Source organism: Colossoma macropomum, unplaced genomic scaffold (genome assembly GCF_904425465.1).
Source record: "Colossoma macropomum unplaced genomic scaffold, Colossoma_macropomum, whole genome shotgun sequence".
NCBI lineage: Eukaryota > Metazoa > Chordata > Actinopteri > Characiformes > Serrasalmidae > Colossoma > Colossoma macropomum.
This window is the reverse complement of record NW_023495625.1, coordinates 221,515-249,502: the sequence shown is the minus strand read 5'-3', so window position 1 is coordinate 249,502 and position 27,988 is coordinate 221,515. Positions and strand designations below refer to the sequence as shown.

At 39.7% G+C, this 27,988-nt stretch overlaps 1 protein-coding gene across 2 annotated transcripts; it reads right to left on the bottom strand.

Moving 5' to 3' along the window:
* Positions 1 to 5,194: 5,194 nt before the first annotated feature.
* LOC118802619 (olfactomedin-like protein 2A) lies at positions 5,195 to 25,189 on the bottom strand. 2 transcript variants are annotated; one of them, XM_036563098.1, is made up of 8 exons: positions 24,888 to 25,189; positions 15,271 to 15,531; positions 14,932 to 15,039; positions 13,140 to 13,319; positions 12,526 to 12,769; positions 9,820 to 10,056; positions 7,523 to 7,708; positions 5,195 to 6,963 (listed from the first exon to the last, which is right to left on the bottom strand). In XM_036563098.1, exons 1-8 carry the CDS (start codon positions 24,972 to 24,974, stop codon positions 6,350 to 6,352), a joined length of 1,917 nt encoding a protein of 638 aa, XP_036418991.1. In that variant the 5' UTR covers positions 24,975 to 25,189; the 3' UTR covers positions 5,195 to 6,349. The 2 variants fall into 2 exon arrangements, with proteins under 2 accessions (XP_036418991.1, XP_036418992.1); XM_036563099.1 differs by having other exon boundaries at positions 6,350 to 6,963; positions 13,146 to 13,319.
* Between the last annotated feature and the right edge of the window lie 2,799 nt (positions 25,190 to 27,988).

Here is a 27,988-nt window from a genome sequence, read left to right as displayed (position 1 = left end):
TTCAGCTGCTTTTGTCACATCATCACTGGTCCTATCTGTGGGGGTGATGTCAGTAAAATTTAGGACCACCTCAGATTCCAGGCAGATAAAAGCAGGATGTATTTAAGATCTTTTAACAAGTTGGGACGTGTCAATAATGAAGCGACAGTAGCTGCTGATGTTTGTAAACCGGTTGTGTTTCAGTTAATAAGAATGTTTTTATGGAATAAACTTCCTACAGAACCAAAGTGTCCATCGGAAAGAAGATTCAAACTAGGTTTGAAAAGATGTATGTTTGGCAACAGAACAGAAATCTGAGCTTATTTTTTTCATCTTGCAATGGACAGAAGGTCCACTCTGCCGTCCACCTGCTGTGTGCAGTATTATTGCTGTTTATTCTGTATGTGATCACAGACCACAATAGAAGCGAGTAGGACGCCCTGAGAGGCCATGAGGTGGTTATAATGTTTTGCACTGTTAACTTAAGATAATGACTTAAATGTCTTGTGATCTCAAGATAACAAAAGAGATCACAACTTATTTGTCCTGTGATCTCAAGATAACCTGTGTATCCTGAGAAAACAACTTTTGATATCTTGAGATCGCAAGAAAATAAGTTGTGATCTCAAGAAAACAACTTTTGATATATTCGAAATCACAAGAAAAATAAGTTGTGATCTTGAGAAAACATCTTTTGTCATCTTGACATCCCAAGTCATGATCTCAAGATACCAGTGCAAAAATGCTGACTACCTCATGGCCTCTCTGGACGTCTGTAAATCAGCTTTAAAGACTTTATCGTGCGTTAAACGTCTGACGTGTTGATGTGTGTAATGTATATGTATTTATTCATCAAATAATATCAGTCAGTCTTGTTTGTTGGTGCAGCTTCCTGGTTTGTTTATTTTGCCTTGGTTACATTAACAGTTTGGTTTGTCATAACATTAGATATCTCTAATCAAACTGCAGGACTGTTTCTGATTATGTTTACACTGAGCTCCTGCAGCCTCAGCATCTGCATCTGCATCTGCATCAGGACCCTCAGCTTCCTGACTGTAACCACATTCTTGGCTGATGATGCACTGATTTCATAAAACAGAAACATGTGTCTCACTAAGCAGTAATGCAGGTCATCAACAGAGTTTTTATCATAGATTTATTTATTTTATGCTATTTCACAGTAGTAATAGGGGTCTATAATACTGCTTTACATCATAATGTTTTGGATTTGAGTAAATAACCAAAAATGTCTTGCTTTGTTATTATATGTGTTGGTCTGCTCATGTTTTTGTGGATTTAAAATCGAGGCTACATTTTAAACCTTTGGAAATCTTTTAATACTATGAAACCACTGGGCCTCATTCACTAACTGTTCTTAAGAAGAAATTTCCGCAGTTTTCCCAAAGATTCCGACATTCCCCAGTGTTCTCTTGTGTGGGGTTTGTTCTTAGGTAAGAACAGAATCTACATACACTCAAGAGCACAAAGGTGAGAACGGTTCTGCGCTTTAAGAACACGTCATGAATCTGACGGAGACGTTTTCTCAGGGTCTTTCTCAAGAATGAATTTAGAAAGATATCGGTGAATGTTGTTGCAGGTACATGTGTTAAAAGATGCTAATATTCTCGGTTTCAAACAAATTAAGAAATTTGTGATGAATGAAGCTACAGATGATTCCATTACAATTAATAAATCTGTATAACACTGAGAATAAACTTACAATAACATTCATATCTAGAGTGCCTCATATTTGAAAAGCCATGACCAAACCGCACTAATCAAACAGCTATTCATAGATATTATGTCAAAAATAAATATCTACTACTTTAAATTGTGCCTTCTGTGCAGTATTGTGTGTCGTCTGATAAGCAGACAAGGAAGTAAGTGCTTTACAGCTTTAAAAGCTTGTTAAATGAGGTCATACAGTTTTGAACCAAATGCCTCATTTAACCTGATGCTGCTGAAGTTTCTGAGAGACTGTTGATGAAGTGCATTCCAGAAATTTCTGGAAATCTGTGTACTGCTGGTGCTATGAAACTGCAGGTGGCTGAGCTGAAGCTTACAATACAAATGGAGCAGTCACGCAACGCCAGGGCACCGGCCGAAACCACACACTGCTGTTGAGCCAGCTCACGCTCCAGTCTTCAATACTGATCCTCTACAGTGAGAGCACTTAAAGCCAGTTCTACTCAGTCTCACTCTGCCATCTGGACAACGTCCAACAAGCAGACTCTCCGTTCCTCCTCACGAGTCACAGATGGGGACAAAACATCTCACTTGGCCTTTAAAAGAGTTAAAAGTGAGAAGAGCTGATTGATCAGAGCACCAAACCAAAGTCCTTCTCACTGTCAGAACACACTACGTTACTGACATACACCACCATTAACATTTAGGCTTTGCCTCCTTCACACTCACATTTGCCATGAAGGTCCTTTTAAATAGGATGTGAAGGCAGGCCCAGTGACAGGGGGTCATTGAGGGGGGCAATGCCCCACCAATCAATCACTTTATAAATGCTTCTATCACACCGTATAAAAGACTCCACTGATGAACACTGGAAGGTTTGAAGGCGTTACTCTGTACTGGCTGTATTTGTGTTGGATGTTGTGGGAAGACAACCAGACAGATTTTCTTAAATGAGCAGATCTTTGGTCATCTCCTGTAAGTGTGGATCTCCTGTTGATTCTCTACTGAATGTGCAGCACCTTTTTAGGCTGCATGGATACCCTAAATGTTGATCTCAGCACATAAATTGAAGCTGTGACCTAAAATAGTGTAGAAACGTCATAGTCGAGTGTGTTCCCTGTAGAAGATGTGTTGACTTATTTAAAATTGGAAGATCAACACAAACATGGAATTTTAACAGGTGTTTATGTAATTCAACGTACATGGAAAAAAGATGATGTCATATCTAACACTTGTACAGTTGAAACACTCAATCTGAAGCTCATAAGTTTTACAAGGCAGTGTGGGAATGAATTTCGCCCCATAGTGACTGCAGAGTAACGTCCTCATTGCCTTCCCCTCCCCTCTTCCTGTTTTTGGTTTATTTAACCTTTATTTTGCATTAATGAGCACAGTGTCTTTTTGTATACTGTATTATGTATGTATACAGTTAAAATATGTGTATAATAATAATTTTAATAATAATACTTTAGCTACCACTACTATCATTATCGTGATAAATGACGTCACAATATAATACAGTGCGCATTTCTGATCATATGGTGTTTGTCGTCAATGTTTGTAGAAACCAACTGTATATTTCATTATAAAGAGAGCAAAATTAGAAGCAACACAGTGTTTACAGTGTTTGGTAGTATGTTTTAAAATGTAGCAGTACTAGTTATTTTTTCTCAGTTCCAACTGATCAGATGTCAGAAAAAATAAATATCATGACATAATGTGGATTGTGAAAATTTCCTGAAGTACTGCAATATTATACTTTTGCCATATTGACCTTCACTATCTACTACCACGACTACTATTACTACTACTACTACTACTAATAATAATAATAATAAAAAATACACATAAACTCTCACAACAATGTTAAAATCACTTCTTAAGTCTGTATTCCATCAGACACGTCTTTATTCTCAGTGTACAAACACACAAAATAAAAATTTAAATATTAAACCTGACAAAACTGGTTCAGATTTCCTTAATAACACATACAAAGTAGAAAAAAAACACTCAAATATAAGTCATTTGTCAGACTGGGAAGATGTACTGTCTAAAAACATCCACCTGTTTAATGCAGTCCAGCTTATTTACAGTGAATACAATTCATTTAAAAAGCCCCCCAAGATTGAGTTCAGAGTTGCAGAAGACTACAGAAAATGTACCATTAGCTTTTCATTACTGGGAGCTGTTATAGAATATATTACACTGTTTACATATTAGTTATGTAGTATTTATCTCTGAGCTGGTCTTCTTTATATACGTGTTCTTAACAGATTATTAAATTGTGAGACTTCTTAATGAATCATTCCCTCCTCTTGACCGGCATTCCTGTCATAATCAATCACTGAGAAAAGTTGAATTAAATACTGAGACGTCCATATTTGCCATTTTGTGAATCTGACCTTTGACCCAGTCAGTCAGACAATGGCTCAACCTGTGCTCACAAAAGTGGTCCAGTTAGTATTTCACATATGATGGCAGGAAGAACGTACATTAAAATAGGTAAATAAATGTTGCATCTATTCTGTTTTTAGTTATTCTTTATGCAGATGTCATTAAATGTTGTAAAATATAGCCTCAAGCTATTTAAGTCATTGTAAATGTACAAGTTATAACGACGTTTTAATCCAGACACAAAGAAATTCTTTGTATGAGCTTTGTTTGGATGAAAATGTAAACATGGTGTGATACAGTCATTTCATTCAGGTACACTTAAAAAATCTTCAAACTCTATTTTCTACAGCTTAATAACTTGCTTTGGCTTAAACCTGTTACTATCTGTTATTCTAGCTCCTATTCTATTCTATGAAGCTGTATCAGAAGAGTTGCTGACTCAGCTACTCTACTGTACAAACAGGGTAAAAAAAGAGTGTAAAAGTAAAAGTTCCCCTTCATTTATTTGATTTCGAGTCAAAACATCCATGAAGTCCAAGTCATTTTTAGGAGACACTTAAAGGCAAATAAGTGGAAAAAACAAGAATTTCCAAAACTGGAGTTTAAAAACTGATTAAAAGCTCCAGAGAAAATGTGTCTCCTAACAACCACCTGGAAGAGCTGGTTGACCCCAAAACTGCCCCCATCAGATAAACAGCACTTAAAGCTTTCATCTTTTAGAGAGAGGAGAAAATCAAGCTGCTTCAGATCTGAAAACATCCACAGGTGTTTCTGTCCATCCTTCCACTGTGAGAAGACGACTCAGCGCTGTGGGTCTGAAAGGATGTGTAGCTGATCAAGAAGAACCTCACTGAGAAAAGGAGACAGACATCAAACAAAGAAGCTGGACAATGGACTGACCACCCCAGAGTCCAGACCTCAACACCACTGAACTTTGGAGGTGTGTCTGCATATTCTTTGAGGAACTGAAAGTGAGTCTCCTGAAAAGAATGGAAGCTGGAATAAAGGGAAAGAGAGACTCACTGACTGAACACAGCTGAGAGGAGAGTTAGCTGCTGAGGCTTTGGTACATTTTTTTTTTTTAGTGGTCATGCTGATAGGAAATTAAATAAATGAAGGGGGTCTCTGTCTTTTGCACTTCACTGTATATAGATTTGTTTTTTAATGAACGTTTTACATTAAACCCAGTTGTTATACAACTGACAGTGAGACAGACGGTTATCAACATAAACACTGGCCAGTCAGGAATATGAAACCATAAAGCAGCAGGGTGTAAACATCAACCTGAAAGTGGTAATTCAACTGCATTACGTTTGTCAATTGTAATCAATAATAATAATAATCTGCTCTCATTAATTTTATTTGGTTGTAAAGAAATATGGTACATTTTGAATGCAAATGTGCTGAAAATGTACTTCTTGGTGTCTTGTTGTTACTGTCTATATTGCAATACTGCATGATTATAATACCACATTTCTGTATAATAATTTTTAATAATAACACTGAATTACAGTGAGGAACCTTAATGGCCTTCTAGATCAGAGAAAGCCTTTCTATGAACTAAAAATACATGATTCATTTTTAATAAATAGAATCATGATGATTGTTGTATTCAAACTCCAAGTATTGTAGTGTTTCACTGTTTAGTTTTGGTAGTTAAAATCTTGCCCAGTGGAAAATTCTCGGTGGTATGTAGGTAGATACAGCCGAGTAAGCCCTCCTTTGGTTAGGACTTCGGGAGCTGGACTGAAGGCCTTACACATTAGATTAACTACCGAGGAATCAACCAATGGCACTTTGCTTTTACAATGGGGTGGGACTAATTTACTCAGTAAAAACATCACTCTAGTCCTTCTGGAGGTTCTAGATACGTCACTGACTGTGAACTCATGTGAACATGAGTCGTAGTCTAAGACAGCGACGGCAGCTCAATACCAGGACCTTTACTGAAAGAGTCAGTGTAAAACTGATACACACAAGCTCAAATATAAGTTAATGTCTTTACAAGCTTCAAACATCTGTGTTTAATTTAGGATGACCAAAATCAGAACTAATGTAGTATTAGAATCCCATAGGGGCGCTGGTAGAAATTAGCATTATCGTATTTACGTTTTTGGTCATTTGTGGCCCAAACTGAAGGTCTACTTCTAACCAATTCTCCACTCCCGAACTGTACCAAAAACACTGAGCTGAACTATCGTGAAACCAGAGAGTTCATGATGCACTGAATCGTTAAATAAAGAAATGTAAGTGTATTTACACCCACACGTAACTGGCAGATTTGATGAGGTCATTTCTGATCGCGCTCTAAGAATGTGATGTTGTAGGTGAGCTGGTGTCCGTTGTCCCAGGCAAACAGAACCTTCTCCTTCGGGTTGTAGTCGATCTGCGTGGTGAAGGAGTATTCGTTAACAAACGGTAACCCTGGCGACCTCTCGGCACCTGTGTGTGTGTCGTACGCGTATGAAACTTGGGCATCTCTCCGGTCATAAGCATCAACAGCATACAGCACGCCGCAGGCGATGAAGCAGTTCCCGTAAGAGTTCCGTTTCAGCCCTGTCCGCCATGTGGTCTCTTTGCGAACAGACAGGTCATTAGGATCCAGTCTGGCCACCACAATCACCTCAGCCTGGGCATAGTCATAGTCCGCAGATGGATAGATGATCCACAATCCACTCTCATCCACGGCAAAGTCGATGTCTGAGTGACCCCTCCATTTCCAGGGCGTGGCGTCCTCATAAACGGCATCATGGAGCTGCGTCCAGGCCGCGACGTAGCGCTGCCGCAGCTCGTACTTGATGATGTTCTTGGTGAAGGCGCGGTTGTAGTAAAACGCCCCCCTGTATACGACATGGCCTGTTCCGATCCAGTTATAGGGCAGTTTGTACAGGTTACTCCACCGACCTGCACAGATGGGAAAATCATTAACATAGAAGCTTAAACTGAAACTGGGTGAGCTCTGTATTAAGATCTTTTACACAATTACAAAAATCTAAAATCATATATTTTGATATGAATAATGTGTAACTGAGACATTTTTAATGAAGTGATTATGCTGTTCCTCAGTCTGGCATTAGCATCAAAGGCTTAAACTTCATTTGCTAATTCAGTACACTAGGTGACAATGTAGCGCTCACTTACTAGATGGAGAAGAAGTCTAGCCATTCACTTGTAACAGCACAAACCAATGTGACAGGACTGTAAGCTAGCTAAACAGCTATCTTCAGTGCTTAAAATATGGGGAGTGCAGGTTCTAAATGTTTTTAAAATATTATACTTATTATAAATTTTTTATACATTTTATAATATTTTAAAATATTGTTTTAAAAACATTAGAAAATTGCATATAATAAATACTCATAATTATCGAATGATATACAATAATGTAGTGTGTTAAAATTTGTGTCTGTTTTGCCAGTAAAACCTCACACAGGCCCAAACATGCAGAGCGTAACTCTCTTACCTTGTTTGAAGTTTTCCAAGTTTCTGAACTCCACCAGACTGTTGCCATAATAATAGTTGGTGATGTAGATTTTGGAGTCCTTTGCCGCGGGATCCTTCATCCATGCGCCCTCGTTCCTCCCGTAGCTGTGCTGTTTCACAGGTTCAGCCACTGACGCTATCGTCCCCTCACACAGGACCTCTTTACCTACACAACAAACACGTATTTCAACGTTTACGACATTTTTGTGGTTGTGCTAAAGACCAGCCACTCAGATTAGAATTCTTCCCTTGTTCACACAATGCATGTCAGAGCATGGTGCAAAAGTAGCTAATGACACTGAGCCTTTTATGGTTCCATATACATTCACTGATTCACACTGGAATATTGTTGTAACCATAACTCCTATGGTTACAACAATATTCCAGTGTGAATCAGTGAATCCAGTGTTAGCAGGGCAGTTGTACCTCTGTCAGGATGCATGGTACAGTGTCTCTACATTTACTGACCACTTTATTGGACACTTTATCAGTCACTTTCTTACTCCTTAGTTATTGATACTACATTCAGCAAACCTTTATATTTAACCCCTTAAAATCTCAGGCTTTTTACATACTAAGGCTTATTATTCAGTTACTACAGGGACTTCAATGCAAACTAATGGAGCTAATCTTAGGTTATAGAAGTGTGTTATAATTTTGGGACGTGGCCATTTAAGGGTTTAAGAATACCTGGTAGCATCTGTAACACTCGCACTAAGAGACCAAAATTTTTAGTACAACTGAACACTTCGAAGCTCACAGAACAGAACTGTGGAGAAAGAGTTGTGGCCAAGCGTCGAATGCGGGACGGAGAAGTCGGTCTGGCTGAACCAGCAGGCTAAGTAGCTGATTATGTTCACCTGTGCCTTGTTTCTGCCAGCCTACTTATAGTCATCTCTTCCCTCAGTAGGGGGCAGAGCCCAGAGAGAGAAGGAGACCTGTGAAGGCGTGAGAGCTGAGCTGAGCTAAGCTAAGCTGAGCTGAGCTGAGCTGAACTGAACTGAACTGAGCTGAGCTGAGCTGAGCTGAGCTGAACTGAACTGAGCTGAGCTGAGCTGAGCAAAAAAGAAAAAGAAAAGAAAGGACTGAAAAGTCCCAGCGAGCGTCTTGTCTTACTTTGTGGGCTGGAAAGCCGAGTGGTTTTTGTGTTGTGTATAAATAATAATAAAAAGCTCTCCGTCTTCACCCCTGCCCCCCGGTATTGTTCCTCCACCCATCATTAAAGCTGTTACAAGAACATTCAAAATACTTTATTATTCAAAAGGATGTTCACTGGAGACATACATGACTGACAAAGTTTCATTGTCAGTTAATTTAAAGCTAATGAACAAAGCATTTTGTAAACTATGTTTACATTAGTTCTATTACACACTTCGATAACCTAAGAATAGCTCAGCCAGTTTGCACTGAAGTCCCTGTAGTTACTGAATAATAAGCCTTAGTGTGTAGTAAGCCTAGGATTTTAAGGAGTTAATAAACGGAAGGACAAGGTTCAGTCAATTAACTTTAAAGTGGCAGGTGTCGTGTCTAATAAGGAGCAAGGTACAGTGACCGAAGCTGCCCCTTCAGATGAGCTAATGCGAAAGATAACACTAGAGCTAATCAGAGCAGCTGAAGAGATGCTGAGGAGGATTCGTCATCATTTACACAAGATCTTATAAACTTTACTGAAACAAGAATGGCAATGATATTGATCTCTAAACAGAATGTTAATGTGAGCGCCTGACTGATTTATCAACAAAGCTGTAGATAAATAAAGGATAATCTTAACATTGTTGTGTAACATAATTTATAGTTATATACCACATCAAAATGATATTGAGTAATTACAGCAACCCAGATGATGTTTATCCTACCTTAGAGTCTGATAATAGTTTAGTCATTGAGCTGTGAGTTTGGTCTTTAATCCAAAATGGGGGTTAAATAATATAAAATAAAAACAGCTCCGCCCTCAAGATGATCAGGATAGTGTGAATCAGCTATTAAACCCTTCTGTCTAACACCTCTCAACGTTTCTTACTCTAATAACTATGATTTACTACCACCACCGTTCTCACTGCGGGTTTGTTGTTTTGAAGACGACAAAGTGTTACATGGTAGGTGTTTCTAATAAAACGGCAGTCAGTGTAGATCCAAGATACCTAATAAACTGCCTATTCAGTGTATATGTATGATACCTGTAGGAGTTGAAGTGCCTCTTGTTCTGTTGAATGTTATCAGAATGGTAGCAGTGCATGAGGTTTATGGCGTTATTTAGTGCTAGAAGTTTGGCTGTACCTGCAGCAGTGTGCGTGAGGTTGATGGTGTTGTCCAGCGTTAGCAGGATGGTCGGAACTGGACGCTCTTCTCTGGCCACTGCTCTGCTGGTTGTTGTGCTTTGGGTTGTCATTGTGGTGGTGGTGGTTGTTTTTATGGATGTGGCTGTGTTGGTATATGTTGCCGCAGTAATAGGCATTGAGGCAGCTTCCTCCACTTCCAGTACCATGTCCACCTCATCGGGCTCCGCCTCCTGATCTGAGAGCCACGGACAAAATGTCAATCAACAGGCTGTAAGCATGGAAACTGCTAGGCTAATCAAATAGATATAACCAAAAAGACTGTCAAAATCTACTGTTACCATGGAAACGGCAAGACAAGAAGTAAACTTAAAGCAATAGTTCAGAAAAAAGAATAAAATGTAGACGGTTGTCTTTTTCTGATACATGCTTAGTTCATATATCCCTAATTAGCACTGTGTGAACCACAAGCCTAAATCATCAGGCACTCACTCAAGCCTGCTTACGTGTTTTTTTTACAGTGGCTTGGTCATGCTGGTTAACCAGTTTGGTAATGGTGGTCATGTTAGTCAGTGAGCTTGGTCATGGTGTTCATTCTGGTCAAACATCTTCGTCAAGCTGGTTGACCATCTTGGTCATGCTGGTCAACCAGTTTGGTAATGGTGGTCATGTTAGTCAGTGAGCTTGGTCATTGTGGTCATTCTGGTCAAACATCGTTTTTAAGCTGGTTGACCATCTTGGTCATGCTGGTCAACCTGCTTGGTCAAGGTTGCCATCAGCTTGGTCATGGTGGTCGATCATCTTGGTCAAGCGGGTTGACTGGTCATACTGGTTGACCTGCTTGGTCATGGTGGCCAACTTGATCAAGCACAACAGACATGCTGTCTGCCAGCATATTTTCACTCTCTTCACTTTTTTGTTGTGTAAATGTTTGTAACTTTGTTCATCTTCTGCCAGTTGATCTTCAAACCATTCTGATTTAGTGCTAGTTCTGGTTTGGAGCATGTATAGTTTGGGTTTTGCCCTGCATGCAGCACTACCAGAGACCTAATCAGGGTCATTACCATTAGAGCCTGACCGCTACAGGATATTTAAGACTGATACCGATTTCAATATTTGAGAATGTAAAAATGTGGTATATTCTAGATATTTTCATTGTAATCTATTTCACAAGACAATTTTCATCCTACCATGAATACAGATGATCTCCGTCAGGGGGTAATGTTACTTTGCTCGACTCTTTTAGGGTCAGCTGATTGTGACTTGTGGCATTACAAATACATATCTTGCCAACAGGGAAGTTGTACAGCGCCCTCTTATGGACAAATTACGCAACAACAACACTCATAACCTGGTTGAAGGATCTGCCCTTCACGTCTCCATTTCCTTTTCAAGTGACATCGGTCATAATGAACATCGATACCAATTATCTGCAAGCAGGTCATATCAGCCGATAATCATCATGGCAATTTATCGGTCGGGCTCTAGTTTGAGCACGTATTTGAGATTTTGGAGGTGTGCATGTTGTGGCCACTTACCCATGAATCTTTTTCATCTTGGCCAAGCTGTTGTGTTCTTTTCAGCACGGTTGCATCATTTTTGTCTTTGAAAAGTTAACCACACATATTGTCGATGCTGGAACCAAACCCTGAATCTCATTTTTGCATTTAAAAATGCCAGTTATTCTTTACAATGTGTTAAAACTTCATGATAAATGAAGCAATGAAAAACTGTATCCAAATCACTTGGAAAAAATGCTTGTTCCACTGACTTTCATTCAAAGTTATCAATGTTTTTCATTCTCCAGTACAAGTTGCCACTTAGGAGACACGAGATTTTGTCACTACTTCCAGACCACGACAGTATACTAACTTACACTACTTACAGTAAAACGAGAGGGGTCAAGAGTCTGTTTGTTGTGAGTCGTTGCTTTGTTGGGGTTTGATTTTGGGTTGAATGAACAGGGCACTGTGGAAGAGCGACTGAGAGGGTGAGATGATCAGAATTAGAGATGGTTATCATCTGTTCAGTGTATTCTTGGCCTGTATGTGAGACAGGAGTTTGGCTCAAGCTCCAGTTTATGTGCATGCAGGAGTCTATGTGCTGGCATCCACCCCACAGAAGATCTGGCTGGATGGATTTGTCGCTACGGGCACAGCAGATCTGTTTACAGTTGCTAGTGTGAGCTTGCTGAGTGAGCGCATGTGTGTGAATTATAGCTCATCATGTGGCAGATTTATTGTCACAGAGAGGGAACAGTGCATTCCTCTCTGGCTCTCATCTCTCTCTCTGATAAAGATCACAATTATCCACAGATGATTCATATCAGCCTTCAAGCCGCACAACACGCTCCACTGAAATATGGACGGGGACGCATATGTGTGTGTTAGAAATGTACTTTTTAACCCTTTTTGCTATTCAAATATTTACATGTTCAAAATTAATAATACATAAACACTACAATAAGAAAATATCTTGTATAATTACAAACCAAACACAAGATCAGAAGCTTTAGCATTAGTTTATTAGTTTTAGTGTCTAGAGCTATTATAGCAGTGACCTGTACCTGATCATGTGGTTGATTTACCTTTGTAATGAAATGATATGAGTTTGGATCTGCATATTTAAATAACTAGACTCATCCCTAATGTGTGTATACAACTGCTAACCTGACTGCAGCTGACAAAATTCAGTCTCTCTCTCTCACCCGTACTCTGTGGCCGTTCTGGTTTGTCTGCTTTGTAGTAGGTGATGCCGCGGACGTGTCCTGGCTGCTGCTGGCTGGGATGGGTTTTCCCTGCCGGATCTGCCCTCTCATGTTTAGCTTCATTGGACGCCTCCTGCTTGGACTTGACAGGCTTCTCTTTGGCGGCTTTGGCTGGCACTTTTACTTTCTCTGTTTTCTTTGTGACGAGCCTGCTGGAATCTTTTAATTTCCCACTGAGCGTGTCCTGCAAATACAGCATATCCAGCAGTCACAACAAACACACTGTCTCAACTGCCAATGTTGTAAAAAGACTGACTAGAAATACATGTGTATCCAAATCTGGGCTCAGTCTTTTTTCATTCCAGACTGAACCCCCAACCTAGAAACCTAGACAAAATGAAAACCTGATTATTTTTAGCCCTATATATATATATGCTGTATAAACACATAATATAGAAACGTTAAAACAAACTGCAAAACGTTTAGACCCGACAGCCTTTCTTTTTGTGATGGTCAACTACAAAGTTGAGTCCAAGAAAACTTTCCCATCAGGACAATAAAGTGTTGCGTGAGTGAGTGAAAAATTGATTTCAGAAGAATCAGGACTAAAGTACCTGTACCTTGGTGCTGGGGGTGGAGTCTCTCTGCGTCAGCTGAAGGCCCAGATTGGACAGCTCCTTCTTTATGCTCATCATGAGATTAGACTGATTCTCGTATTGCCGTAGCTGGTTGGTCAGAGCCGCCATGCTGTCTCGTACAAAGTCGTTCTCGCGGGTCAGGTTGGTCTTGATCACCTGAAGAAGTGAAAGATTGTGTCTCAAACAGGCCTTTAGTTCTGAACGTAGTAAATTACTCTCTAAAGAACAAAAGTAACCTGATTTCAGCAATAGAACACAAGAGGGGGTCTTTTATGAGAACAACATCATGGTTCCCTCTCAGGCAGTACCTGAAATGCGATGTTATTCATGATAATGCATAACCTGAAGAGTTCTACCAGTTTTATATTAACAACGTTTAGATTTGAAACATTAAAAGAAAGAATTAAAGCAAACAATCCCTGCACATTGTTTCAAATGTCCTTTTTCAATGTTGCCAATTTCTCTTACTAAACATCCAGTTCCTCCACAAACTTAACACAACTCCACCCAATTTATCCTAACCCAACATTTTAACCTAACACTACATTCAACATGTTACAAGACAACACAGTAACCCAGCACTCCAGCACTCTGCCTAACCCAGCACTCCATTTAATACAATATAACCCAACACTGCAACCCAGCACGATAGCCAAACACATCATAACCCAACACTTTAACTCAGCTTGCCTTTCAATCCCTTCAACACAATATAACCCAACACCAACCCAATGCTCCATTTAACACAATATAACCCAACACTGTAACGCAGCACTAAAACCAGCACAATATAACCCAACACTGCAACCCAGTACTAAAGCCAAACTTCATAACACAACTCTATATCTCAGCATTTAATCAATTCACTCAACACAATATAACCCAGCACTCTATACGACACAATATAACCCAACACTGTAACCCAACATTTCACCCAGCACAATTTACCCCAAAAATGTAACCCAGTACTATAACAAAACACATCATAACCCAACACTTTAACTCAGCATTCCATTCAATCCCTTCAACTCAATATAACCCAACACCAACCCAACACTCCATTTAACACAATATAACCCAACACTTTAACCCAACCCAGTACTATAACCAAACACATCATAGTCCAGCATAATAACACAGCACTCCATCCCTCAATTCAACACCATATGACCCAACACTGTAACCCAGCATTCCACCCAGTATAATATAACCCAACACTGTAACCCAGCACTATAACCAAGCATAGCATAACCCAACTCTATAACTCAGCACTCCAACACTCTGTCTAACACAATATAACCCAGCATTCCATTCAACAGAGTATAACCCAACACTGTAACCCAACACTCCACCTAGCACAATGTAACCCAACACTATAACCCAGTACTATAACCAAACATAGCATATCCCAACACTATAACTCAGCACTCTAACACTCTAACACAATATAACCAAGCACTCCATATAACACAAAACAACCCAACAACAAACTTAAACACTACATACTACACAATAAAACCCAACACTGTAACCCAGTACTATGACCAAACACATCATAATCCAAAACTATAACTCAGCCCAACTCTGCCCAACACAACATAACCCAACACCCCACGCATCACAATATAACCCAACACTGTAACCCAGCAGTACACTTAGCACAATATAACCCAACACTTTAACCCAGTACTATAACCAAACACAGCTTAACCCAACACTATAACTCAACACTCCACTCAACTCATTATAACCACACACACAGCCTCACCTCCTCCAGATTGTTCATCTGAGAAACCACTTTGTTGATGTAGGAGTGGATCTTCATGAGGTCCATACTGAACAGAGTTCCTTCCAGGAGATCTACCATGGACTGCAGCTGCAACAGTGGAGAGAATGAATGAGAGGATGACAGCAAGAAACGGAAAGAGAGAGAGAAAGAGAAAGACAAACAGAGAAAGAGAGAGAGAGAGATTAGTGTCAGACACAAATAACGCAGGTGTAAAAGTGCATTGTGTAGAAAACAACACTGTCCCGCAGCGCAGTAAAACAAACATGTCAGAAGTCTTTAATGGTTCTGACCTGGTGTGTGAGTGCGTAAGTGAGGTACCTTCAGCAGTTCTGGTGCTTGTTTCTTCAGTTTCTCCATCTTCCACTCGTTTTCACAGGGGTTGAGCGATGAGGGCGGGGCTGTACAGGAGCACTTGCAGTCTGCACCTGAACTCACCGTCTCCACGGTGTAGAAGTCCTCCACCCTCGCGCTCCCGGTGCGCAGCCGAGCACACGCATCCCGCGGCAATGGACGCATCACACACTTGCAGCGGCAGTCCGACCCCTCCGACGTCATCCGCACCTGATCTTCTCCAAAGATCTGAGAGAGAGTTGGGGACAGGAATTTACAGGTGTTCTTTGGGTGGTGGATCGTTCTCAGTACAGCGGTGACATTGACATGGCAGTGTGTGTTGCACTGGTACAAATGCAGCATTTGGAGTATTTTGGAGTTCACTGACTGTGCACTTTTATTAGACACTCCTTGAAGCTCCACCTTGTTGGTGTAGTTCATTGTTTTCTGCATAATATCAATCATTCTCTAGCCCTTCATCAGTGGTTATTTTCTGACCACAGGACCACTACAGGCTGGATAATTTGGACGGTGGACTGCTCTCAAATATGCTACCATTGCAATATTGTGTCAGTTTCACTAAGTATGGTCCACCACTCAAATATACCTGCGCAGTGGTGGTCCTTTGCAGTCCCTTTCCTTTGATGGATGGTGTAGATGGGGCTGATAAACCGCAGTAATGGATGAACTATAGTCTGTAACCGCACACCTACAAAGTGCCTCTATAGGCTAAATATTTCTGATAGATATAAATATTTCCCCACAACCAAAAACCAACAACTCCCTGTTTAAGGTTTGAGGACACTTTGCTTTCTTTTGAAATTATACAAGTAATATTTGATGTCCACTCATTCTTTCACTGCTGAGTAAGAAAAATGCCTTTTATTTGCACCTGTTACTACTGGGTATATTTAGCTTCAACACCCAGCTACATGCATTTGGATGCAAAAGTTTGTGCACTTTCAATTTCCAAGTTATTGTTGATTTTCTAAGTGAAAATAAGTTACATATCTTCTACAGAGAACACACCTCTGCACATTGTAATACATGATCACTGTTTATTTTGTTTTCCTAAAATAAAAAAAATAAAACATAAAATATGGCTTGTGCAAAAGATTATTTTATGTTTTATCTTTTAGAAACATGCGATTTGACCTCATAGAGCTGCACTGAAACACTTTTGAAAAGCGTACAAACTTTTGACAGGTGCTTTCCCAGTTAGCAAAATTTGTCTGGCCCACTTGTGGGTCACATTCCTGGTTTGTTCTGGCTCAGTATACAGCTGGGTCCTCAGCCCAGATCTGACCCACACACTGTAAAGTGAGTAGAACTAAAGGATATGGCCCAAATCTGGCGCAACTACATTGTTGGCCTACAACACTCAAAACAGAATTGTCCCACAAATGTAGCTATGAGGCAAAACAGTATGAAGCTGTCCATATGGATCTGGCCCTATTCTGGCCCACGTGCCAAATATCTACCCGGTATCAAACAACCCTCATGTAGGAAGGCCAGAATCGGCCCAAAACTGTCTGCTATCTGGGTCGTACCCTCTCTATGAATCCAGAGACCCTCTCAAAGCTCCCACACACACACATTCACCCACAGCAGAGTTCCTGCCAGTCTCACATATTTAAACCTCCTATTGTCCCTCTGCAGGTCAGAAACGTGTGTGTCCACTGTTGCCATGGTGACTGATTGACTGCAGGATCAGAAGCTAATCCCAGAACAACAGCTGCACACAAACACACAATCTGATACATAAAGAGTTGGGCAATTTTGACAGCAACACTAACTCTGCAGAAATCATCATGAAAGTGTTATTTTCATATCTGATAATGGACAGCAGTGTTTTTAACATAGAACAAACAGGTTTAAGTACATTTCTGATGAAATAGTTTACAAATAAGTGATTGTTTAATGACATCAAGGTTCCTATAGATCTTTAAAGAGTCTTAAAATAGATCTGACTTGACTCTTCACTCTTTTTTTGACTTGACTTCATTGTCTTAAGGCAAGAGACTTGATTAAACAGATATTTTTAGAGAGTAAAAGAGTTTTTAAAGAATAAATATTGAATCGGCATCAGCATCGGGCCGATACTTAACGTTTAAATATCATTATTGGGATGTGATCATGACATTTCTGTTGATGAGTTGAGCACCTGCTGGTTTACCCCTGATCAAATTAGATTTACCTGATTTTCCCATTCAGAAGCTGCTGAAGGCTTGAATAACGCAATCAGGTATTTTTCATTAATTGTAAAGAATTAAAAACTGATCAGTGTAAGGAACTTATCAACAAAGAGCCTGGAGTCTTTCTCCAGAATACAGAGTGCAGCACTGCAAACCAATGGAACATTCTGGATCAATTAATTTAACTCTGCTTAAATCTGATTGAAAGACCTCTGGCCAAATTAGACTAGGGCTACCATATTCAATTACATAACTAATCAAGTAACTAGTTGTTGGTTTAATGATTCGTTAGGAAATCATATACATGCAATTCACAGCAGGAAAGATTACATTTCTTGCACATTATTGAGATCCTGCTGGTGTTGGTTTCCTCTCTGTCAATGAGTGCTAACAGAGCCCCCTTGTGGAGAATGTTCAGAGTGCTAAACACGGCTTTATAATGACCTGCAAATTCCCTTTTTATCATTCAAATCGCTATCTAACTGCTTAGCCAATTCATCATGCATGTTTACAGTTCATACACTTCAATCAGCCATTTTTAAAATCGAGTAATTGATTTTAAGAAAGTAATCAGCCCTGAAACATTAACAAAAATGTTGTGTTGCTATGGTTGTTGGCAAATTCACTGTGAAACTGTGAAATAATGTATTCTTGGTCTGCCAATAGACACTAATAGGAAACGTCTCTGGGAAACTCTGGGAAGGTTTCACTCCCTCCTTAAACTCAAATGATTAGCAATTAATTAGCAATCAGCTTCATATCATTCTGCAGATCTGAACTGCTGCCCAGAATGGATTACATTCCCGGATCTTGAGAACCTACAAATTCTTGTGTTCTTGAGACCTTTTAATTGGTCTGCTCTCTCTCTCTGTCTCTCTCAAGGGTCCTAAAGCCCCTCCTGAAGATAAACAACACTGAAGCGCTACAGAATCTGTGCCTACAGTGGCTGAATGGAGGAGTTTCACGTCTTTCTCCATTTAAATACTGAACATTACAACACTGTTTTTGTGCTTTGTGTTTCTGTGATAGACACATTGTTAAGAGCTGCAATAATAGATCAAATTACCATAAACACAATGTAATGAGACTGACAGGAACTTAGTTTAATGAGTGCTTTCCTGTACGGGCTTGAACCCAGTCTGGGCCAGATGTGATCTTGTAACGAGAACTAAGAGAGATTTTGTGCTGAATGTGGGAGCAGCATAATTAAGGTAGAAACAAACTGAGAGTGAAGTTTCTAAACCATTCCAACACCTTATGAAGGCAGAGCTGACAGTAGGGGGCACTGGTGCACTTGTCTCCTAGAAAGGTTAGAAAACATGGTTGGAATCACAGGGACAGCCCTATCGTGGTTCAAATCTTACTTAACGGAACGTTATCAGTTCATAAAGGTAAATGACTTATCTTCCAATTATTCACAAGTAAGATCTGGAATTCCGCAAGGCTCTATTTTAGGACCATTATTATTTACATTATACATGTTACCGTTAGGCACAGTTATAAGTAGCCATGGCATTAACTTTCATTGTTACGCAGACGATACGCAATTATACATATCAGCCAAGCCTGATGACAAATACAGGTTAAAGAAAATAGAGGACTGTGTAAAAGATGTGAAAGGTTGGATGTTGCGTAACTTCCTCCTCCTAAACAGTAACAAAACAGAGGTTCTCCTTCTGGGTCCAAAAGTGGCAAGAAATAAATTATCAGATTTAACTTTAAATCTCACTGACTTTCCAGTTATACCAGGTTCAGCAGCAAAAAATCTTGGTGTAATACTCGATCCAGATTTATCATTCGATCAACACATAGGCAGCATCACTAGGACAGCTTTTTGTACATCTTCGCAACATCGCCAGAATAAGAAATGCCTCATCGCTGCACGATGCAGAAACATTAGTACATGCCTTTATTACTTCAAGGCTAGATTACTGTAACGCCCTACTGTCAGGATGCACCAGCAGGAATTTAAGTAAACTTCAACTAGTTCAAAATGCTGCAGCCAGGGTTCTCACTAAAACTAGAAAATTTAATCATATCAGTCCAGTTCTATCATCACTCCATTGGCTGCCTGTTAAATTCCGTATTGATTACAAAATTCTTTTATTGATGTACAAAGCCCTACATGGGCTCGCTCCTGAGTACCTGCAAGACCTTATTTCCCATTATGAGCCACCACGATTACTCAGATCACAGAGTGCTGGCTTTTTAATAGTTCCCAGAATTCAGAAGGTTTCATCTGGGGGAAGAGCCTTTTCTTATAAAGCCCCCAAACTCTGGAATGATCTTCCAGAAAATGTTCGGGACTCAGACTCAGTCGCAATATTCAAATCTAGGCTGAAAACTCATTTGTTTAGTTTAGCTTTTGGTAGCTAATGTTTCCCCTTGGATAAAGGCAGCAGATCCAGGGGTCCATGGACACAGGGAATTATAGTAAACTGAGACTGGTGCTGTCGTCCCGACCGCTCACACGCGAACACTCAGGTTTGTGGAAGGTGGAGCGGAGGGATGCCAGATTGTTTCAGGGTGCTCCCGTGTCTGTGTGCCCTTTTGGTTCGCTCCTTTTAGTTAAGCTGTTATAGTCAGATCTGCCGGAGTCGTTAGCCACACTCTGGAAATGTTTTACATACTACTATACATACACCTATACAGAACTAAACTAACTCCATTTCCCTACCTTTCTTCCGAGAAAACGACTGCCCACCTGTCCGGCCGGACACTGCTGGATGATTGTTTGTAGAGCTCTCCGGCTACCCGCTTCAGACCATTTACCCACAACCCAGTCACCGCCACCTGCCTTGGACTGGCTGCCCACTCTACACTGAAGTCTCCTAACTATTACTACCTCCTAACTATTACTACTACTACTATTAATATTAGTAGAATAATAATTTTGTAGGTAGTTTGACCAGAGGAGGGTGGGTCCCCCCATGTGAGCCTTGGTTCCTCCCAAGGTTTCTTCCTCAGTTCTGAGGGAGTTTTTCCTGGCTTGCTCACCTGGAGGATTTACATTTCATGTTGAAACTTTGTTCTAAACGGATTTGTGTGAAGCTGCTTTGTGACAACATCAGTTGTAAAAAGCGCTATACAAATAAATTTGATTTGATTTGATTTGATTTGTCAACACTGTCCAATGAACAAAAATCCGTCATTACAACATGAATGTAATGCAAGTTAGTACTGATGAAAAAGCCCTCAAAACTCTGTCTGCACTTGCGGCTCATCCAGCCAGACACACTATTTCAACCACAATTCATCAATTCTTACATCATAATCATAATATCTAACACCTTTATTAAACAGCACATTTTTATGTCTATGTCTTGCAGCCATATTTCACAAAGTATTCCCCATTCTACAGTTTGCAGCATGTTTATCTGTTGCTCTATAAAATATAAAACTAGTGATGACATGTCAGTATTGATGAGCATTGGGATGAAATTGGCAGAAAATGCTGGATGGGATATTTGAGTGAATAATAAAATGAATTCCCGGCAGAAGTAAAGTCATTCACTACACTCTCAGAAATAAAGGTAGTAAACTGTCACTGGGTCAGTTCCCCTCTTGTCACTGGAGTGGGACCCTCAAGGCTCCATCTCAGGACCTTTAGTCAGGGAACATAACTGAACCATAATCCACTGAAATGATATGTTCTAAGCTGTACTGACTCCACACACCCCGTCTCGCCTCCAGGCTTTTATTTTACTGTTCTGTTTTAAAACATTCGGTTATGAAAAGGTACAAATACGAACTTTTCACCTGGAAACACTTATTTAAGGTTCACAGTCAGACCTTAAAACCACTGTTGGAGCTTTGAGGGAAAGTTTACATTGTTTGTACCTTGATGAAGGAAAAATGTACCTGAACAGAACCTTTATTTCTAACAGTGTACTTTGAGCATGATAGTAGGGCTGCTTGATCATTTTGGTCAGTATTGAGGTCACAATTATTTAACATGATTATTCATTGATTTTGGAAACTTGCATTTATTGAACTAACACCTTTTTAATAGTGGATTTTCTTGAACTTTAAATATAAAACTTAAAAGCAAATAAAAATAACAGAAAAGCACTGGAATTGTAACACAAAACAATATGAGAGAAATATAAACAGATAAAAAAAATGTTTTTGAAATGCATGAACAATGTGCACTGCATTAGCACTGCAAAAAATGAGGTTTTAACTTAATTCTATTTTTAACATTCTTTTTAATAAAAAAATTTGAGTTTGAGTTGAGTGAACTTCTAATAATTCTATAATAACTTCTATAATATTTCATTAATTGCGCAAATGTAAGGCCAGAAGCGGGACTGTTTTTTTCCTCAATACCCCACAATCACCACAGTTTCACTCCTGGACGCCGCATCCCACAGTAGGCACCTCTTACTAATGAACCAACTCGACCACCCTGCATTTCCCCAAGAAAGCTGAGGCCTCTGCGTCCACTCAGAGGGACGTTAAGCCCTGATGGGTCCTGACGGCTTTTTTGTGTCGTCTCATTCATGGCAAACCGACCGTTTTAGCCGAAGTGACTTTCGCCGTGAACATGATCGGCTCTCCGGGCTTTTCATCCATCACGTGACCAGCTTGGAGGTCAGAAAAAAGCTCTGGAGAGCTGCAGTAAACAGAGCGGCCGGCGAAGAGCTTCACCTCTCTGAGGATAACTGCAGCAGTGTCAGCTGAAATTCAGAGAGATTTAATTAAACTGTCCTTTGAGCAGAGGTCACTGCACACCCAAATGGGATTAATTTAATCCACCTGATCAAACTGCTGCTGCTGGACTCCAGCGCAGTGACCTCTGCCAGAGAAACCAGCGGTCAGTGACCGTTAGGACTAATGAATGAGTTAATTAAAGTGTGGTCATGTGAAGTCCTTCCTGAGTCAGGGAGGCAGCCTCAGCAGTGTAAAGAATCCATAAGGCTGCATTTGTCTCTCAGACTAATTGCTATGGAATGCTGTCTCTTTGCATTTTTTTGGCCATCATTTGTCACGCATGTTTCACCACCCGCTGACCGCTCACCTCACGAGTATCAGTGATTGAAGCAGCCATAATATAGTATTTCAGATGAAAGTAGCACACGGTCTGTATTCAAATACCACCACAGAGGTACTAACCTCATTTCTAAAAAAGTTGGACAGTGCATGCAATGCTAATAAAACACAGTTATTTGTAAATAGGGCTGAGCAATATGACAATATATATTGTGACCGTGACAAATTATGTCACGATACAGTACAATATGCTTATCTGAACATATCATGTATATCATCCGCACTTGTAAACACTGATCAACTGTACATTTCATTATAAAGACAGTAAAATCTGTATTGAGAGCAACACAGGATGCCAAATATTGGATAAGTAATTTTTTTGCTAGTACTTTTTAAATGTAGATTCTTTTTTCTCAGTTTCAACAGATCAGATGTCTGAAAAAATAAATATCGTAACATATCATGTCATGCACCTCTATTTGTAAATCCACTTTGACCTCTATTAATACAAAAACAGTGCAAATCAGAATCAGAACCTTTAATTGTCAAGTGTACATTGAATCACTTTTCATAAAACGAACACAATAAAATAAATAAATTAATGTAAACAAATGTAGAAAAAGATATTTCATATATATATATATATATATATATATATATATATGTATATGTGTGTGTGTATATATATATATATATATATATATATGTATTTGTGATTCTCCGTACTGAGTGGTGGGTCTCCCCTGCTGTTTAATAAAAGAGCATTTGCTTAAAGAGCTATGTTTCCTGCATCTTCTTCTATGTCAACGCCACACTGGTGTCAGAAGTGGGATTGTCCCCTAGCGGACTAAAGGGGAACTGTGAACCTATAAAACCACCCATTCTGCCTACAGCAGTTTAGCTCCACCCTTTCAGCTTACAGCAGTTTAGCCCCACCCTTTCAGCCTACAGAGGTTTAGCCCCACCCATTCAGCCTACAGCAGTTTAGCTCCACCCATTCAGCCTACAGCAGTTTAGCTCCACACATTCAGCCTACAGCAGTTTAGCCCCGCCCATTAAGACTGATGTTACAGCAAGTGTTGCAGTCTGGACTGCTTTATAAAAACCATTTGTGTTTTTTTTTCTAGAGCAAGTCAGTTGTACAGTAGTTTACTTTTTACTTATGAAAAATATTTACACAATTTTTCATATATCAACAAATAACACTTCAGAGTAATTCACCTCCTTGGGTGTATAATTGATATTATTGAATATTGTGATAATTTAAATAAGTGCTGATATTTTGCAAATGATAATTGTCCCCTTCTCTCATGAGCCACATGACTTTTTTTGTATTGCTCTGCCCCTTTATCTGTCCATTCTCATTAGGTTGATCTTCTAAGTGTAAATAAGTAAACACATCCTCTACAGCAGGGTGTCCAGTTGGTGTGGCTGCAAGTTTTCACTCCAACACAGCAGGAGCTCACCTGATCAGCTGTTTAAAGACTGAGACTGACTGATTAAACAAGTGGACTCAGGTGAGCTCTTCTGGTTCGGAATGAAAACCTGCCACGCCGATCCACGTCTGTTTTACCCCAAAGTGTTAAAATCAGCAAATAAACAGAAATCATGCAGCACAATTTATAGAAAAAAAAATTATTCATTTAGAAAAACAACAAAAACGTGATTTGGGGTGTTCAGACTTGCATACTGTACTATTAGTGAAAATGCTCTGTAACTCACACATGTGGTACTTTGTAACTGAATCTAAATCACAGTTATATTATTTATCATGATAAATCCACATTATTGTCCAAGTTTCAGACCAAAACTGAAGATACTTCATCACTGTAAACATATCGGTCAGCCAAAACTCTAACAGACATCAGCTCAAACTAACAGAATATGATTTGGTCATTTGACATAAGCAACCCAAAAAAAATCCAGAAGTCAGTTCAGAGCTGTGATGGAGCTTTTTAGAGTAACTGGCAGCCAAAGTTATCAGATCAGTTTAACTGGACCAGAAGTCTCTGACCACAACTTCTCCAAACCGCCTGTGCACGAGATTCACTGAGCAGAAAGTAGCTGAACTGAACGGCTACTGATGAACCCCATTAACCACTTTAACCTGGCTGTCAGTCAGGAGGAGTGAAAATAATCAGTTTCCCAATAAACTGAGTGGACCGAGCAGTAAACAAACTCAGCCTGAACAATGAACTACCAGTGACCAATAAACTGACCATAAACGAGCCTTAATTCTACCTTCATCTTCTCCAGGTGTCCACACTCCCCCGTGTTTCTCTAAACCACATTAAGGATGGACTGTCTCAGAGGTCACAGAGCTCAGAACCCCTCACTGTAGATCACTGACCCTCACTAAACCCGCAGTTCCTGACCAACACACACACACATCAACGATCAGATAAGCAGTTTCAGTACCTTACTTTCAGAAGCCGCCTGTGTGCACAGCATGACTGAACACAGCAGGACACTGGCCAGGCTGCTCAGGTTCCTTGTGGTCCTCATGGTCACTCCCGGTAAACAATCCAATAAATCGTTTAATAAACAGTCCAGTGACTTCAGAGATTCTACGGAGACTTCGTTTCATCAGACACGCTGAATATACGGGGTACAAACCTTACAGCGCAGCGCTCGCTCCCTCTCTCTCTCTCCTCTGTTTCTCCCCCCTCTGCCCTCTCTCTCTCTCTCTCTCTGCCTTCTCTTTCTCCTCTCTCTCTGTCCTCTCTTTCTCCCCCCTCTCCCTCTACCCCTCTCTCTCTCTCTCTCTCTCTGCCCCCACCCCCCTGCCCTCTCTTTCTCCTCTCTTTATCTCTCTCTTTCTCTCTCTCTCTGGGTGTGTTTGTATTTAATCAGTACAAACATGTTCTGTATGACAAGCATAACAAGACACCAAATAGTCAGCTATATTATTTTGGGAATAAATGCCCTGTAATGGGTTCTGACCTCTCCTCTGTCCTCTTATAACTCCACAGTCAAGAACAGCGTTTTCTCATCCACCTATTTTAAACCTGTAATGGTCAGAATCACCACAGGAGGACAGCAGTGAGCTATAGAAAAGGCTTTAAAGCTGTGAATGAGTGATGTCGAGTTCTCATTTCAGTGTTCCACTGATTTTTATTTATTTATTTTTTTTGTAATAAAATTTCTAAATAATTAATTGGTGAAGATATAAAGAAAAAAAAAAAAAAACTTACCAAGTCAGAATTGTTCAGAGTGGTGGTGATAGGAACCAGACGTCCACCTCTAAAAGCTCCCTCACAGAAAGTTACTACATGAAATGGTTATGAATTCACTGCCTGATGACTGAGACACTGTTTTATGATAGTTTTGAGAACTTAAACTCCATTCATGGTGGAGGGATACATGGAGGGCGCTGTGAGGCAAAATAGTCCCCAAAGAAAACGTATTATTTCAGATTTTTGGAGGAAATTTTAATTATGTGAAAATTTTAAAATGGCCATAACCACCACAGGAGGGCAGCAGCAAGCTGCAGATCAGTTCTGAAGCTGCAGGTAAGCGAGGCCTACAGATATATTCTCATTTCAGGGTTAAAGGAACGTTTTTGTTCTGTTTTCTACACGTGGCCTCGTGTCCATTGTTGGTGCAGTCATAGTGGGGAAGAATAAAGCTCTTTAGTGTTATGGAGGGTCAGTATTCTGTGTCTGACTGTGAGATTTCTTATTCTTCATAAACTTCTAACGCAGCCCATTTCATGATAGCATATTATTACATATTGAGAAATATCTTTCAATAAACATGTACACTGACTATGTTATGTTTACCTCTGCCAGACACTCCATCTCACACAAATCAGAATGTATGTTACACATATGAGGAATTTGTCTTGGGTGCACAAATGTATGACATCTAACATCCTGAACAGACAATAAAAAATATTTCTGAGAAAATAAGATATCTAACTGAGAGACAAATAAAATACAAAATGAACGATTAGAATAAAGAATTAGGGAGTACATTGGACCTTAGTGCAGCATTCAATCCTGACTCCTTACTTTCAAAACTGTGTAGATATTTCAGTGACTGTTTTAGAATGGTTTAACTCATATTTGACAAACAGACAGTGTTTTACTACAGAGCCCTGCTGGTGATATCCTATATGAATAAAAGTAATGCGTGGCCACGCCTTATTAACGTGTGGAAACAAGATCCTAATGTGTGGCGATAACTTCGTAAGGCATGGGAATGAGATAATTAAGTCGTTAGGATCTCGTTCCCACACCTTACTAAGTTGTGGCCACACATTAGGATCTCATTCCCATGCCTTAGTCGTGGTCACTAATTATTTCATTTATACAAGATGTCACCAGCAGGGCTCTGTACTTTACTGCATTCGGGATATCATTTGTCTAAAAATGTATTTTTTCCTATGGAGTTCCACAAGGTTCCGCTCTAGGGCCGCTGATTTTTCTTACTTTACATGCTATCTCTAAGAACATGATTCGGAAACATGAGGTAATTTTCCATGGCAGTTAATGATGTGTAATTATACATTTCCCTTTCCCCCCTCAAAATCCCAGAGACACATACTTTGTGAGGCATTAGGTCCTCTTGCATTGTTTATAAAATCTTAAATAGGAGAACTGGGTGTCATTTTAAATTGTCATCTAAAATGTGAATTTGGCATTGTATCATCTAAAATGTTACTAAGCTTGCATTCTATCACCTACACTCTCATTAAAGATGGTTCTTCAAGGGTTCTTTAGTAAAGGGAATGGTTCTATTTAGGACCATGAGTACTATGTAGAACTATTTCATGCCTAATTGGTTCTTTGCATGGTGAAAAGGTTCTTCAGATTGATGGAGAATGTGTTGTATATGGTTCTTTATAGCATCAAAAGGGTTCTGCTATTGTTATGATGTCAAGGTTATAACATTATCAGAACCCGTTTTGGTGCTATATTGTACTATTTTCAAAAATATTCCAAATACAGAACCATATATGAGAAATGAGGTAAAGGATGGTCAGTATGACATATTTACCTTTTACCTTTACATCAATGAACTCAAGTTACAGTAGACCTAAAGTGAACAGCCACTGTGCGGTGATTAGAAGTGGTCACTAAGTAGTGACCACAAAGATACTTACTGTAGGATATTTTTACATTTAGTTCTACATCCAGTTTCTCATTTCCTCCGTATTCCTCAATTTAGGAATGTTGTTCAATTGTTCCTCTTCAGCTCCATTTTCTGCTCTTTCAGCTGTACTTTATCTTGAAAAAACAATCCACTTTTCTTCAATGTAAATGAGCAGGAATGATAATGTGTGGCATTGCAGGAACTTTTATTCAAGTTTCATACGTATTAATTTAATAATAGTTTAATTAAAATGACCACTTGAAACATGGTGGTCAGCCTACCTACACATCTAAAAGACATATATAGCTTAAGCAAAACAGCTAAACTCACACAGCTGCAGTAGTGCAGGTCAAACCCACACTTGACTGGACCTGGACACAGTTCTGTTTTCAAAAGGTCATTATCATAGAGGTCTACATACT